The sequence below is a fragment of the Mustela putorius genome, unplaced genomic scaffold (genome assembly GCF_011764305.1).
Source record: "Mustela putorius furo isolate JIRA1106 unplaced genomic scaffold, ASM1176430v1.1 tig00003853_pilon_pilon_pilon, whole genome shotgun sequence".
Classification (NCBI taxonomy): domain Eukaryota; kingdom Metazoa; phylum Chordata; class Mammalia; order Carnivora; family Mustelidae; genus Mustela; species Mustela putorius.
This window is the reverse complement of record NW_025422005.1, coordinates 30,315,323-30,331,745: the sequence shown is the minus strand read 5'-3', so window position 1 is coordinate 30,331,745 and position 16,423 is coordinate 30,315,323. Positions and strand designations below refer to the sequence as shown.

Genomic DNA, 16,423 nt, shown 5'->3' with positions numbered 1-16,423 from the left:
CTGTTTGGATAATCCTGCTGTAAGAAGCAAAAGGCCATGGGAGGATTTGGAGCCATTTACTGGTGTCAGATTTTCATAAAAATTCATTCTGGGGGGCGCCTAGGTGGCTCAGTCGTTAAGTGTCTGCTGTTGGCTCAGGTCATGATCCTGGGGTTCTGGGATTGAGCCCTGCATCAGGCTCCCTGCTCCATGGGGAACCTGCTTTTCCCTCTCCCACTCCTACTTGTGTTCCCTCTCTCACTGTGTTTGTAAAATAAATAAAATCTTAAAAAAAAAAATTCATTCTGGGGAATGAAGAGTGCGGGAGGGATGGGAAATGAGAAACAAGGAGACCAGTCAGAAGGAAGCCTGTTACAGCCATGCAGAGTAGAGAAGACACTCCATGAACCACACAGGAGGGGGGCGTGGAAAGGCTCTGGGGATTCAAGAAGCAGGGGAAGGTAGAATTAATGGATTGAACTGCCTTTGGAGGGAGGGACACACATCGGCTCCCAGGTCTCTGGCTTTGACCACGTCTGATCACTTGGGTGTTAACTCTTGGTGTTCAGGAGAGGGTCTGTGCAGGGGATATATTTGGAGTCAGGCATGACCGTGTGACGGCAATGAAGTCTCAGATGGGTGAGCTAATCAACACCAGGTTCAAAGTCCAAGAGGGAGACCAGGACTGTGGACGGAAGCAGGGGAACATCAGTGTTTAGGAATGGGCTGGAAAGAGTAATGGAGGAAGGAAAGAAACAGGAGAGCAGGTGTCCTGGGAGCCAAGGGAGGAGAGTGCTTCAAGAAGAGAGCACTTATGGGATGCCTGGGTGGCTCAGTTGGTTGGACGACTGCCTTCGGCTCAGGTCATGATCCTGGAGTCCCAGGATCGAATCCCACATCGGGCTCCCAGCTCCATGGGGAGTCTGCTTCTCCCTCTGACCTTCTCCTCACTCATGCTCTCTCTCACTGTCTCTCTCTCTCAAATAAATAAATAAAATCTTTAAAAAAAAGAAAAAAAAGAAGAGAGCACTTAGTAACCTCCCCACATGCAAATTACAACAGCGGAGAGCTGTATTTCCTTGTCACATCAGCAGAAATGTATTGATTCACGTGTTTAACAATAACATATGGTATTAGCAAGGGTGAAAGAAAAAGGGCACCACCCTCATATGATTTGGGTAATAGACAATATGTAGCAAAAACTTTATAAACCAAGTATGCCCTTTGATCCAAATATTCCATCTCTAGAAACTTACCCTAAGGAAATCATCATGGAGGGTGATGAACAAGATTGTTTGTAATAGCACTGCATGTAATATTTAAAAAGAAATGTATTATTCAATAACACAGGACTGGTTAAATACATTAGGATAGTCAGATGATAAAAAAAATCATGAAACTGGTAAAATACTACATGTGAAATAAATAATGGCATAGTGAAATATTGCAATAAATTATGAAGTCAATAAAGCATGATTCTCTGGGGGTTTTTTGTACTAAAAATATACAGATGTATATAAGAAAAAGACATACCACATATTAAGCAGTATTTCTCTCAGAAATATGGATTTGGGTGATTTTTGTTCTCCATTTTACCTCTCTATATTTTCAAAAGATAAAGCAAGTTATTTTTTTAGTACTTTGAATAGTGTAATAATAATATTTTAATAATAACAACTACCATTGTTATGGTAGTTACCATTTACTGACTGCTTGTCATAGGCCACTCACTGTGCTAAGTGCTCTGTCTACAATCCTACCATCCTGACCCCATTCACAGATGAGCAAGAGCCTGAGAGGTTCAGAAACTGCCCCAGGTCAGAGTGCACCAGCCGCTAGGGAAAGCCCTTGTTTGACATTACTTTCTCCAAGACCTTCCCCACCTCACTTCCCTTCCAGTTCCTGAGTTAGAGGATTCCATTCACATCCCCCCTCCCCCCAACAAGTCCCAGCTCCTTGTTCTCTGTCCTTCCAGGCGCTTTGCCAGCCCTCAGGTCAGAGCACAGCCTTGGTTCTGCCTTCTGTGAAGACTGTGTTCACCTGACTATCACCCCTGTTGGGGGCCTGGGTCACTCGGGAGCAGGGACTGGTTGGCTTCATCTCCAGCTCAGGGCAAGGACTGAGCGGCCCATGGTGTTTGCTGTTGAACTGAGTTAAGGGGTGCCATCCTTTGGAATGGCGAAAACCTGATGTTTAGTTTTACAAGAATGGGAGGCCCATTTTTGGAAGAACGCAGCTATCTCTGTTCACTCTAAGTTGAGCTAAATGATTTCTGCTCTGAAGAATCAGACCCACACTGAGCTGGCTTACAGTCTAGCTGGAAGCCCAGTGTCGCACAATAGGCTCCAGATGATGTGGTGCGGACTCCAAGTGGAGTACAGAGAAGGACAATGAAGAGGAAAGGCGATTCAGCGGCTGTGAACAAGCCTGACACGGGGATGCCCCCTTGACTCTGCCCCCGCCTCTGCATGCAGTCACCAAGCCCTGGGGATGCAGCCTCCCCAACTGCTTTCTCCTCCTCCCTCCCCCCATCACCAAAAAGGATCATGGTCATGTCCACACACCCTCATTACTATACCTGCCTCCAGCTGTGGGCCCTGATTCTAACCTTCCTCCCTCTGATCCATGGTTACCCCTGCAGCAGACTCTGTCTTAGGCACGTTCAGTGGCTGAGCTGCAACATCATTTTTTTTTCTTTCCCTTTTTAACATATAATGTATTATTCGTTTCAGGGGTACAGGTCTGTGATACATCAGTCTTACACAATTCACAGCTCTCACCACAACACACACCCTCCTCCATGTCCAAGACCCAGCCAGCCCCCTCTCCAGAGAACTTCAGTTTGTTTCCTGAGATTGAGACTCTCTCATGGTTTGTCTCCCTCTCTGATTTTGTCTTGTTTCATTTTTTCCCTCCCTTACCTTATTTTGCTTATAAGCTGCAACATCCTTAAAAGGCTTATAAGCAGGGGCGCCTGGGTGGCTCAGTGGGTTAAGCCTCTGCCTTCGGCTAGGGTCATGATCTCAGGGTCCTGGGATCCAGCCCCACATTGGGCTCTCTGCTCAGAGGGGTGCCTGCTTCCCCCTCTCTCTCTGCCTACTTGTGATCTCTCTGTCAAATAAATAAAATCTTTAAAAAAAAAAAAAGAGGCTTATAAGCAGTGTGGAAATTTGCCCATTGGATAAAAGGCAGACTAAGCATGGGTTTAAGGCACCAACAAATGATTGTTTGCTTAATTAATTTATGTACAGTAGGCTCGATACACAATGTGGAGCTTGAACTCACAACTCCAGATCAAGAGTCTCAGATTCTACCGACAGAGCCAGCCAGGCATCCCAGTTCTGATACTTCCTAAAAGTTTGAAGTGATCAGGGGAAATTCTTAATTTTGGTGGACTTCTTAATTTATTTTGAAGTTTAATATTGAATCCACACTGGGGCCGCATAGCCATCTATGGTCCAGTGCCCTCATCTAGTCTCCTTGGAAGGTCCTTTGGGTCCATCCTTTGCCAGCCCCTCAGCCTCAGCCTCACCTGGGCCATTTGCCCCCCAGGCTCTCCAGGTTTCACTGAACAGCTCACCTGCCCAAGCCCAGCTCCACTGTTGTGTGAAAGGGGAAGTCCCTTAACTTATGCGTGCATCAGTTTTCTTGTTTGTTAAAAGAGGGGGTTGAAATGGCGTCTACCCTCTATGTGCGAGCCTTAAAGCAATAATGCAGAGAACGCATAGCACACGGTAAGTGCGGAGTGGTGCCTGCATTACGCTCCCTGGCATCGCACATCAGCAGTTTCCTCTGCCCATTGACCTTTCCTCTCATCCCAGGCCCGTTCCTTCCAGCCTTTCGAGCTCAGTCTAGGTGTCACTTCCTCCCAGTGCAGCGTCTTAGCCATAAATGAATAAATGCAGCGAGAGAGCGTCCAGGAAGAGCAGAGTGTTCAGGAGGGGGCTGAGTCAATAGAGGGGGTTCCGTGTAGAGTCTTCTCTTGAAAGCCCTTGGGGGTCCTGACAATTAAGATGCGCAAAGGGAGCTTCCTGGACGCTCCGGAAGGGCCCCAGAGTTCCCTGGCCCAGTTGGACACGGGTGTGCATCTCCCTTGCGCGGCTGGATCAGCTTGGAGGCTGCAGGGTGCAGATCAAGAGCCGGAGGTGACGATGCGGTTGAGGGATCATCGGGGAGCGTGGGGAGCCCGCCTGGGACGCGGGCCAGGAGCTTGCTAGAGCCAGGTAGATGGAAGCCCCGGAGCAAGAGACGGAGCAGTAGTGAGGGAAGGAGAAGCCGCCAACAGCGCGCGTAAGCGGACAGCCGGAGAGGGGGTGGCCAGCGAGGAACTGCGGAGGCGGCGGGTGGCAGAGGAACGCGTCCCACTCTCCCGCCGCAACTGGCACCAGCGGGGTTCCTCTACCTCTAGACCCCACTGAGGCCTTTCAGGTCCTGGAGCAACCCTCCGCGCACCAGGCGAGGCTGCCGGGTCACTGCGCTGGCGGGACGGCGCCCGAGGACACGTCCTGCGGGAGCTCAAGTCCCGGATTTGGCCGGACCGGGCCGCTATCCTGGAAAACCTAGGACAAGGCCCCGCGGTCGCCCGACGGTGCCCCCGGCGGCTGGGAGAGGAGCCCAGCAGGGTCGCGAAGACGGCTGGGCAGAGGACTCCTCACCCGACCCGTCCTTCACCAACGACGGCTTACACCTCCGGGAAGCCAACACCCGCGACACTAACCGAGATCCACAGCCCCTTCCCGGTCGTCGGTTCCGCGGCTTTGGCCCCGCCCCGCGCCGCCATTGGTCAGGGCGGAAGGGGGCGGGGCCTGACGGCGGCGCGCGGTCCCTACAGGCGGCGGAGGCGGGGCGCGCGGCGCAGACGGCGGGTCCCACTGAAGAGGCACCCGCGGGTCCGCGCCGCCCTCAGGGCCAGCGGGAGCTCGCCCGTCGCCCCTACCTTGGAAGTGGCCTCGGCAGTAGCCGACCGACCGCACAGCGGCCACAGATTGGCCGCCAGTCCCCAGTCCCCGGCCCCCGGAGGAGCGCCTACCGCGAGGCGGCGGAGGCCTCGTCGACGCCGCCGAGAGCCCAGCAGGTGCGGCGCGGGAGGCGGTCTGAGGTAGCGCCGCGGCCGCCGGCGACCCCAACCGGAGGCGCCGACCCCGAGCCTCGCCCGCCGCTCGCCGTCGGGGCGGCCGCGGAGCGGATGCGCACCCGCTGAACGCCCGCCCAGCCCGCCATGGCCGCGCGCCCCGGGCCGCTGTGGCTCGTGGGTCTGGCGCTGTGCGCGCTGAGCGGTGGTGGTTCCGGCCCGCGCCCCCCGGCCGGCTGCCCGGTCCGCCGCCTGGGCCCGCGCGAGCGCCGCGACATGCAGCGCGAGATCCTGGCGGTGCTGGGGCTGCCCGGGCGGCCCCGGCCCCGCGCGCCGGCCGCCACCGCCCGGCTGCCCGCGTCGGCGCCGCTCTTCATGCTGGACCTGTACCACGCCATGGCCGACGACGACGACGAGGACGGCGGCCCCCCGGAGTGGCCCCCGGGCCGCGCCGACTTGGTCATGAGCTTCGCCAACATGGGTGAGTGCGGCCGCCGGCTGGACGCGCGGGCGCGGAAGGGACCAGGGACCCCTCGCGGGCGGCAGGGGCGAGTGCACCGCCTTGGCCAGTGCGCCCCCGCCTCGAACAGGTGCTCCCTGGTCGTGGCCACGCCCCCAACGAGGGTTGAGGAGTGCGGAGCTCAGGGCCAAGTCCACGGCGGGTGGGGGCGAATGTGAGTCCCACGGATGTGCGCGTTCGTCCCGTCCCCGAACACACCCGAGGGTAGGAATCATCTCCTGTCGGGTGGACCGGACAGTGCCAGGAAGACAGTTTGGTCCCAGGGAGACAGATGAGTAAACAGGCCCAGATGCTGTCACAGTGATAAGGGCGATACTGAAAAAGGACAAAGTTCAGTGTGGAAAGCCCCAGTCACATCATCAAAGTGACCGGAGCTGAGAACCCAGATGTCCTGAGTGCACAGCTGCCTGTTCCCTGGCCAGAGCCCCAGCTCCTGCAGGTGAGGGTGTGGCTGCCAGGGCAGCAGGCGGGAAGGAGTAGCCTCTGAGCTCAATGAGGCAGTCAGTGGTCCTGTCACCCTGGGCCTAGCACCTGGGACATGGCTGGCATGCAGTGAGTGTCCAGGCCGGTGGAAGGACCCAGTAGGCCCCTTGGACCCTCCTCGTTCTTCCACGCAAAGCCCAGCTTTTCCTTTCTACAGTAATTTTTCTCCAAGTCGTGGACCCATTTGTGGTTAGAGTACTCGAAGGTGTCTCCCCATTACTAAATCTCTTTAATCTGCAGTCGTGAATGTCCCCTATCTGCTTTGCCTCCTGTCTGTAGCCAGTGAGTTCCAGGGTTCTGGGCTGGAGCAGACACCAGACTGGATGTGGGATTGAAGGACTACAGCTCAGGCTGAGGTGGAGACAGGACCCTTGCCAAAGCCACAAGCATCCCTTCACGTACAGCATCACGCTCACCCCTCCCCACAACCCCGGGAACAGACATGATATTCATCCCCATCTCCCAGATGAGGACAGTGAGGCTCAGAGAGGTAATGTCATGCCCAGGACAGCACAGCCTCTCCATGGCCCAGTCAGGACAGGCCCAGATTGTTTGGCCCTACATCGGGTCCTCAAGGAGATGATATTTCTACTGTCAGGAGGACAGGCTTTCAAGGTGGAAAGAGCTTCCAGAGGGGTTTAGGCAGAGGAACCCAAGGGATGGAGCAGCAGCAGGTTTTGTGGGGTTTTCAGCCATTCGCTTCCTCTATAAGGGCAGGCAGAGTGGACAGCCAAGGAGACCTCTGTCCACCACACCCCAGAGCTGGTGGGTGGGCTGGGGTGGGGAGTGAGCACCAGGAAGTGGCTGTTAATCTCTGCTGAGAGCCGGGTGCCGGCATAGGACTGGGTCAATGGGTTCTGAATGCCACCTTCTTGGTTAAGGGCAGGGTGGGGGACTCAGGACGAAAGAGACCATGTGTGGAACTGAAACTAGAGCCCTTTCCTCAGGACAAGCTGACCTGAGGCCAGAACCAAGAGGGGTTGTGGATACAGTCATCCTGAGAATGTCCCTAAGGGGGACATCCATTAGAGTGAGTCTCTGCCCAGCCAGTGTCCTGCTTCCCCAGCATCCCCTGGGTGAAGGCGTGCACAGCCTTGGTGGGAGCTCTTACTGCGAATCAAGCAGTACCCTTAGCTCAGACTGATTTCTCTCCTGCCTCCGCTCTGTAACCTCAGGCAAGCCCCTTACCCTCTTGGAGCCACAGATCCCTTCTTGTAAAATGGGGCTCACTGAGATCAGAGCATCGTCAGGGGTATTGTGGGATGGGTTGATAGATGGGAGGAGCAGAAAATCAGCCCTCTAGTAGGTGCACCTGGACTGGTCCCTGTTGCCCCAGCTCCCTGCCAGCTGCTGCCCAGCCTTGGTTGGGTGTGTTGGGAATGTCCCACACTTCCTATATGCAACCCAGAAACAGATTTTTAAAAGCCAAGCAAAAGATGTCTGTACCTATTTTTAGAATAAAAACGAGCACCTGAAGAGCCTTTGTTGCACCCATCTAGCGACATGTAAGCTGTTTTACCAGCCCCCTTTGCATGGGCTCAGAGAGGTAAAATGGCCAGCCCAGGGCCACACAGCTCATCCATGGCATCATCCAGGGCCTGTGGATTCCTGATGCCAGCTTCTTCCCACGCTGTCTGTGTGTGTTTCATTAAGATCTGAGGCCTCTGACGCTGTGGGATTAACAAGCAGATCTTTGTTTGGTGGAAGCCCAGTCTGTGGGAGGGCCCAGCCAGCTGTCAGAGGGCTTCTTTATTCTGATGTACTAATTGCACTAGTAGAACTCTTGCAGTGTGAGTGGTTTAACTGGTAATTACCTAGGCTGTGGGGGTGGGAGGGTTAGACACCTAGCAGGAGTCTTTGCTTCTTTGGAGGCCCAGGCCCCAGGCCCTTGAACCGCCACAGAGCCTGATGGCAGAGTAATGGTGGCATCTACGCCCACAGCTGGGCTCCTGTACCCGCACCACCAGCTCCACCTCTCCTACTGGCCTCATCTGCTCTAGAAGCCAGACCTAGTGCCTGCTAGGCCCCTGACCATCCACGGCAGCCTGTGGGACCAGAGGCCTTGGCCCTGTCACAGGCCTCTGGCCCACAGGCCGGGCATCTGTGCCCAAGCAGATGCTTTAGGACACCTCTGTCATGGCTGCCAGCATCTCTGGAGGGAGGCCGGGGCTGTGGTCAGAGCTGGGGCCCCTGCCTGGCCTGTCCATCTCAGACTGTACACTCTTGGCTCCCCTTGGTCAGGACATGCTGAGGGGGGCTGATGCCCATGTGGAGCAGATGGGGTCTGTCCCGAGTGTCTCCTGTGCTCCCGGAGAGGAGAGCCCTGAGCTGGGAGGCAACATTCACATTCTTACACTACCTGGACCCACCACTGATTCCTTCCTGTTCCGAGTCACCTCCCTTCCCTCTGCTTTCTCGTCTAGTCCACAGCGATGGTGTCAGGAAGCAAGGGGCCTCCCAGCCCTGACCCCATGGCCCTGTGCTGGAGACAGCTCCTCCCCGCACTGCCCCATCCCCTGGGCTGGAGGGTGGGTCTGGCCGGCTGTACCTTAGGCACCTGGGGTTGGCCCTGCGGCTGGTGAGGGAGGAATGAGGAGGGAAGGACTGACTCTGCGTGTTCCTTCTGGTCCTTTTCCACCTTGAGTCAGAGGAGTAGCAGATACCGAGTTCCAGGTCGAGAAACTGAGGCACAAATAACCCTGCAGGCAGAGGTCTAGCCAGAAATGCATGGAGCCATCTTCACTCTTGTCCCAGTCCTTCTCTGAGCAGACTTACTCCTGTGCCTCGAGGACTGGTGTGTTGACCTGAGGTGTTGGATTTGGGGCCAGCAGGGCTGTGTAAATGAGGAATCTGGCCCATGTGCTCCTCAGCCCTGTGACCTTGAAGGGGCAATGCTTGGTCTCCATGACCCCAGGGTCACTTTCTTTGGTTCTTTACTAGGGAATTCTTTCATTTTTCATGAATTCACTCAACAAATAGTTTTGTGATAACTGCCATGTGCCAGGCACAGTTCTGGTTACTGGGATGTGACAGTGAGCCTAACCAAGTCCAGCCCTCATGGAACCGGTCTTCGGAGGGGGGGATGCAAATAATAAATGCATAAACCACAGAGATGGTTGTCAAGTGGTGTAGACAGTTGACAACCCCCCATCTGGAAACCAGGAGCCAAGGGACAAGGGGAAGGCAGAGGGGACTTAGATGGGGGGTTCTGACCGTGGACTCAGACATAATCTGCATCTCAATGCCACCACCTGCTGTGAGTGTGATCTGGGTCTTCTAGTTCACCTCCAGGAGGCTCAGTTTCTTCCTCTGTAAAATGGAGGCACTCAGGGTACCCACCGGAGCTGTTCCGGGAGCATGTGAGATGATGCCTGGTGAGGACCTCACGCCCAGAACGTCCAGGTCTGTGCCTTCATTTGCATTACAATTACAGTCACATCTATGTTTTGGAAAAGAGGAGAGTGAAGCTCAGAGAAGTTGGGTGATTTTCCCAAGGCCACCCAGCAGGTCTGCTCCCTGCTCCTCTGCTCTTCTGCTCTTCAGCTCTTCTCCAGTATAGAAGCCGCCTCTCCCTGTGGGGCCCTGGCCCATCATTAGGTGCATTAAGTGTGGTGGAATTGGACTGTGTGGAATGTAGGTTGTAAACTGAGATTCTTATTTTGAAAATATCTTCATTTGAGGGTTTTATAGAACTAATGATAATGAATGTTCACTGTAAAAAATTCATACCATATGGATTAATTGTAGGAATTTCATTTTAGGAAATCAGACCATATGTTCAGAAACATAAAATATGGGGGCGCCTCCGTGGCTCAGTGGGTTAAAGCCTCTGCCTTCGGCTCAGGTCTTGATCCCAGGGTCCTGGGATGGAGCCCCTCATTGGGCTCTCTGCTCAGCAGGGAGTCTGCTTCCCTTCCTTCTCTCTGTCTGCCTGCCTACCTGTGATCTCTGTCTTCCAAATAAATAAGTAAAATCTTTAAAAAAAAGAAAAAAAATGAAGCCCTTTGCAACCCTCTCTCCACTTCAGAGGAAACCAGCATTTTAATCCTTTGCTGTAGTCTCCCCAATCAGCCCTGACATTTTATCAATACAGATATTAATATTTTTTATTTTTTATAAAATGGAACATTAAATGCCTACTGTCTTGCTACTTCACCGGTCATTTAACAGTAAATCCTTTGTCCATCTGAAAAGCCGTTAATGTGGCCATATGCCCAAAGGTGGCATCTCTTATTAAAAATTAACTTAGCTTTATCGATGTGTAATTGACATGTAAAATTATAAGATATCCAAAGTATACTATGTAGTGACTTGTTATACAGAGGCATTGTCACAGGATTCTCCGCAGCTGGTTAATCACCACATTGGTCTCCTCACAGATTTCAGTTACACACTATTGTGTCATCAGCTCTAGTCCTTATATTTTACATTAGGTCCTCAGAGCTTATTCATCTTTTTTTTTAAATTTTTAAATTTTTTATGAACATATAATGTATTATTAGCCCCAGGGGTACAAGACCTTATTCCTCTTATAGCTGGATGTTTGTACCCTTTTAAATCTCTCCAATATCCCCCACCCTTAAGCCCCTGGCAACAACTTTCTACTCTCTATCTTTATGATTCTGACTTTTTTCCTAAGATTTCACTTAGCATAGCATGATTTCACCATGCAGTATTTGTCTTCTCCGTCTGGCTTATTTCACTTTGCATAATGCCTTCAAAGTCCAGCCCATCTTGTCACAAATGACAGGATTGCCTTTTTTTTTCATGACTGAATGATACTCTGTTGTATGTACACACTGCATCTTTTTTGTCCATTTACCTGTTGATGCACACTTAGGTTGTTTCTATATTGTAACTGTTGTGAATAATGTACAGTGAACATGGGAGTGCCGTGATCACTTCGGGATCCTGCTTTCATTTCCTTTGGATCTATTCTCCGAAGTATGTGTGCTGAATCATATGGTAGTTCTGTTTTCAGTTTTTCAAGGAACCTCTGTGATGATTTCCACAATGGCTGCACCAATGTACATTCTTACCAACAGTGGACAAGTGTTCCCTTTTCTCTACATCCTTACCAACACTTGTTATCTCTTGTCTTCTTGAGGATAGCCATTGTAACAGGTGTGAGGTGTAGCTTATTGTGGTTTTGATTTGCATTTCTCTGATGCCGAATGATGTTGAGCACCTTTTCATGTGTCTGTTGGCCATCTGGATGTCTTCTTTGGAAGAATGTCTATTCAGTTCCTCTGCCCATTTTTAAGGATTTTTAAAAAATTTATTTATTTGGCAGAGAGAGAGTGAGAGAGAGCACAAGCAGAGGGAGAGGCAGGCAGAGGGAGAAGCAGGCTCCCCGCTGAGCAGGGAGCCCTATCTGGGGCTTGATTCCAGGACCCTGGGATCATGACCTAAGCCAAAGACTGAGGTCACCAACTGAGGGCCACCCAGGTGCCCCTCTCTGCCCATTTTTAATTGGATTATTATTGTTGTTATTATTATTATTTTTGCTATTGAGTTCCTTATCTATTTTAGATATTAGTTCCTTATCAGCTAAGTGGTTTGCAAATATTGTCTTTCATTTCACAGATAACTTGGTTCCATTTTCTCTAAAACCCTGTCAGTCCACCAGGATGGTGTCCCCTGCCTCCTTCCCCACATCCATCTCCTCGGTGTTTCTTACCCTTCTGGGGTAAATGTCTACTACCACCCCCTGTAGGCAGGGGAGGAAATGGAGTCTCAAGGACTATAAGTGACTGGCTCAGTTCCTGGGTACCCAGGTCCACAGGGGCGGATGTGAAAAGTGGATCACAGCAGTGAAGAGGCTTGCCCCTGCCACTGGGAGGCCAGAGGGGTGGGCTACTTTGGAGGAGGACACGCCAGGTTTCAATCCTGGGTCTATCACTTGAGAGCCGTGAGATGTTGCACAAGTTACTAAGAGCCTCCATATCTGTTTCCTCACCTTTAACATCAGAATAATGTACCTATATCCTGGTGCAACACTTAAATAGGTTAAGGCATTTAAACCCTTAGCAAGTGCCTAGCAGTGCTCAGTTAGAGCTGCCAGCGATCCGAGGGAAGGGCCTGCCCTGTTTATCTACACCCTCCCCCTAGCCCAACCATCCCCTTAGGGACCTGCAGCTGAGTGGGTTTCAGGATCCATTTCAGGATCAGGCTTCCTGGGTTCAGATCCCCATTCTGCCACTTGCTGTTTGTAGTGGCTGCTGTGGTATTTGCCATGTCTTCTCTTCAGGAGTAAGCTGCCTGGAGGGTGGGCTTCGGACCGGTGGCGAGTCTTCCTCTAGGCACTAAGTGGCCAGGTGCACAGGGGCTGCTTATCCAAGGTCAGCCACCCTCCTTGGCAGCACCCCACATTTAATGGCTATTTTATGGGGGTGTAAATGTCCAGCCCCCTCGTCTCAAGGAGGACTGCTCTGAATGGCCCCTGTGCATGAGGAATGAGCTGAGGCCTTTGTGGGTCCACATCACTGTTCAGCTGAGCTCAGTCCTGCTGCCTCCATTCCTTACAGAGAGTACTCTCTGCCAAACCTTCTGACTCAGGGACTTTTTCCCAGGAAACCTGACCTGAGATACTGTTTATATGATTTTTGTGTAAATTATTTAATGCTCTGTGCCTCAGTTTCCTCCCTATAAAATGGGAGAGATAATAGTTCCTGTGTCATAGGATTGCTGTGTTAAATGAGATAATCTGTGCCAAGTGCTGAAACAGTGCCTGGTAAATACCCAATAAATGTTAGCTTTATCTGTTTTTAGCCCAAGGCCAGCTAGTTAGTAACAAGACCAGAAGTAAAATCCAGTTATTTCCTTTAGCTGCTGGCTCTGTGCTCGGAGCAGCAGCCATTTATTCTGAGCAGCCAAGGGCTCTGAATACAGTGAGTTCTGGGGAAGCTGAAGGCTGCAAGGCCTGGGTATGGAGAATGTTGGATTGTTCGGTCTGTGGCCATTCTTTAACACTACTAGGAACTCACTGTGTGCCATTCCCCTTCCTGGTTATCTTGGGGCCTATTCCAAAGTACAGCCCCAGCTCAAGGTCTGCTTGTTATAGCTATAAATTAAGGCAAAATGGGAGGAATGACCATTCATGCATTCAGCAAACAGGAGCAGAATGGTTCAGCACAGCAGAAGACAGACCAGGTCTTCCTCTCATTTTGTGGGAGACAAACAAGGCCAGAAGAAGAGGAGGAAGGTTCTCCTGGCTGGAGGACAGAGAAAGCTCGGCAGGAGATAACATTCAGGCTGGACCTTGAAGAAGGGTAGAATTTAGTCAGAAGGGGGTGGAAGGAGAAGGTGTTCAGGTGGAGGGGAGGCATGAAGGTGAAAAGCTCTCGGCATGTTTTAGAACTCCAGTTCCTCCAGTGAAAATCTACTCCAGACAGTTTCCCTGTTCAGGTTCCCTCTGTGTGTCCCTTCATGCCAGCATTCAAGTTCCTCGAGTCTTGTACACTGTGTCCAGTGTTCTAGTCCAGCTTAACCACATGGTGTTCCCTTGATATGTCCCCAGTATGCTGAGGCTTTGAATGAGGGGAAAATACAAACTTTGGAGTCAGATACACATAGACTCTCATCCCACTTTGGGTGCTCCTGTGAACCCATGCAAATCAGTTACCTTCCCTGACCATCCATGTTCTCATCTATAAAACTGGGCAAATAATGCCTCTTCCACTGAGTTCTTGTGTCCTCTGGCCTGGTTCTCAGTGATCCTGTCTCCTGGTGTTCATGCCCTTGTGCACGTCCCTGCCACACTGTGCCAGCACTGGTCTGTGTGACCAATAGAACATGAGAGTGGTGATGATCTGTCACTTCTGAGACTAGGTATAAAAGACTACAGCTTCCTTCTTGGGTCCAACACTGCCACTCCCCGCACCCCCACCAGATTGCTGATTCTGGGGGAAGTCATGCTGTGAATGCCATGAGCAACCCCAGGGAGAGGTGGACACCATGAGGAACAGAAGCCTGCCACCAGCAGCCACATGAGCTTAGTAGATTTGTTCATCCCAGCCAGGAGGGACCCTGAGCCAGACCCACCCGGCTAAGTGCCTAGATTCCTGACCCTCAGAAATATGTGAAATAATAAATGTTTCTTGTTCTAAGCTGCTACAATTGGGTTACTGTGTTACACAGCAACAGGTGACTGAAAGAGTTAGGTAAGCATTAACAGAAGTGGTGTGTGTAACGTGCCCAGTGTGATGCCTGACACAGTGGGGTGCTTAAATAATGGGAGCTGGCACATTATTTCCCAACCCTGTGCCTTTGCCTCTCTTGCATTTTTGGCTTGTCAGAAGTCTCCCACCACTCTCAAATCTGTTTTCTAGGAAGTGTCACTGACCCTTCTCCCCACAGCACCCTCCATGATTAGAGCCCTGATCCCCCATCCTATGTATTTTTCTTAGGATTTGAGTCACTTTCTGCCAGCCTCATTCAGAGCCATGCCTTGCCCCTTTCTCCTGCTCCCTAAGAAACCATGAACAACCTGAGAACAGGGGCCAGATCTGACTCTCCATGACATCCCCCTCCCACTGTGCACCCCAGGTCCTGTGTGGCAGGTGCATGGGGCAGACTGGCAAGGTGAAGGGAGGAAGAACACAGCGGGAGGCGGGGGCTGAGAGCAGGGGCAGGAGCCTGGGCCTGGTCAGCTGGGGCAGAGCAGGGCCTGCCCTCCCTGTCCTTATGGAGGCTGACCATGGGTGCAGCATCTCCCTAAACGCTTTCCTGGGATCTCCAGTCCTCCCAGGGCCCTGCCTGGAGGAAGGTGGCTTCAGCAGGCATTCTGAAGGGACTGGGGTCCTCCCTTTGACAGCAGAACCTCATTGACAGGTGACCCTCCCATCCTAATTTCGCCACCTACAGGGAATCTGTTGCCACGCATCTCACATCATCTTTAAGTCTGAAAGAATGTGCCCTGCCCACTGATGGGGTTCCTCCAGCACTGGGGCCCAGGACAGGGAGGTACACCCACTCCCACCTCCTCATGGGACCCATTCCCTATGGGAGAAAGGGATGTGTCACTGTGACCACATCTTTCTGGAAAGCTCCCACAGTTCAGTTCTTTCCCTGGAATTGCACTGGGAAATCGTATACTTGCTCAATCTCGTTGGATCTATTTTTGGCCTTGACCGACTTGATGTGGTGGAGTGTGCGGGTGTTCCCTTTTAATTTGGGGTCTAAAGCTGTCTGAGGTCTGGACTGGCAATCATGAGTGCAGAGCCATTTATGGAAGCAGCTCTTGAAAAAAGTCGGTAATGAAAACTGACTAAAAATACCTTAGAAATGAAGCCTCCTTGGCCTCCTCTGGGTAGCACTGAGATTTCTGGGTGGGAGGGAGAAGCCCTTCAGACACAGAACTGGTAGGTGATCAGTGCTGCAGCTCCTCCCGGGGCCCCCACCAGGCACAGAGATCCTGGTCTTGCTTTAGGTCTAAAAGGGGCACCTTAGCCTTGTCACTAGCAGGACTAGCCAGATGGGACCAGTGCCTCTGCTTCTGGGACCCTCAGGAGCCTGCTCTCCACCTCAGCAGCCTGGCTGTGGGAGTGGGGACTAGTCCTGCAGCAAAGTGAAGATGTGAGGAGCTTCTGACCGAGACCCGCTGTGCTGTGGAAGCCATTCCCAGACCAGCAGCTGCCCCACTGTCCTGCGGAGCTTGGGAAGAACCTGCAGACACATGCCCTCTCTGGGCCCCCGGAACAAAGGGAGCTCAATGACATCCACTGAGAGCCTCCCGTTTCCACCCCACATGGTACAGTCCTGCCCTTAATTGCTCACCATCCAGAGGGACACACGAACCAGAGATGGGGACCCCTGGGACAGGGGAAAGAGAGAGGCCAGCAGGCTGATCTGTGTGAGGTCAGAGGAGGACGAGGTGCCTTGAAAGCTGGACCTAGAGGAAAAGCATCCTTTAGACAGGGCAGAATGGGGGTGACTCAGGAGAGGGCACTTTGGGGAGGGCCTTCAGGGGAGGGAAGAGGTATCTGTAGCCAGAAGGCCCAGGAGGCCATGAGGTTGGGCCGGGCCAGCTCGTGGCGGGGCAGAACCAGAGCTTAGTCTCCTCCTGGGGACCCTGTGGGGTTGGAGAAGGGTTTGAGGGCAGACAGGTCAGGCAATTCTGTTTTCTTAACAGCCACTCTGGGTGGCTTACTTTTGGTCAGAAGCAAGACAGATTTAGGTCCTGAGTGACTCTAAATTTTGTCCAGGGCACAAAAATAGACAAAGCTTTTGTTGGTGTAGGACTGGTGGACTCAGGGTGTGGCATCTGGAAATCTAGCCCACGAGTGGTGCAGGGCCTCAGACACAGAAACGTAGAATGTGGATGGCGGTCACAGAGGGTGGAGGACATCACGTCCCCACAGTGGGCCTTT

The 16,423-nt window shown here is 52.4% G+C and overlaps 2 protein-coding genes across 2 annotated transcripts in view; both read left to right on the top strand.

The window, feature by feature from the left end:
* Positions 1–3,992: 3,992 nt before the first annotated feature.
* LOC123387264 (translation initiation factor IF-2-like) lies at positions 3,993–5,179 on the top strand. Its single transcript, XM_045063425.1, has 2 exons — positions 3,993–4,124; positions 4,388–5,179. Exons 1-2 carry the CDS (start codon positions 3,993–3,995, stop codon positions 5,177–5,179), a joined length of 924 nt encoding a protein of 307 aa, XP_044919360.1.
* BMP8B (bone morphogenetic protein 8b) overlaps positions 4,814–16,423 on the top strand; it is a 30,836-nt gene continuing 19,226 nt past the window's right edge. Inside the window, exon 1 of the mRNA XM_045064277.1 lies at positions 4,814–5,531. Coding sequence (XP_044920212.1) covers positions 5,198–5,531 — 334 coding nt within the window. The 5' untranslated portion in view covers positions 4,814–5,197. The remainder of the gene's footprint in view (positions 5,532–16,423) is intronic.

What these genes read in the sequence shown, in the direction of transcription:
- LOC123387264 (XM_045063425.1), top strand. Translation starts at nt 3,993, where the DNA reads ATGCGCAAAGGGAGCTTCCTGGACGCTCCGGAAGGGCCCCAGAGTTCC. An exon ending in GTGCAGATCAAGAGCCGGAG is followed by an intron (nt 4,125 to 4,387) that starts GTGACGATGCGG and finishes CTCTACCTCTAG; the next exon opens with ACCCCACTGAGGCCTTTCAG.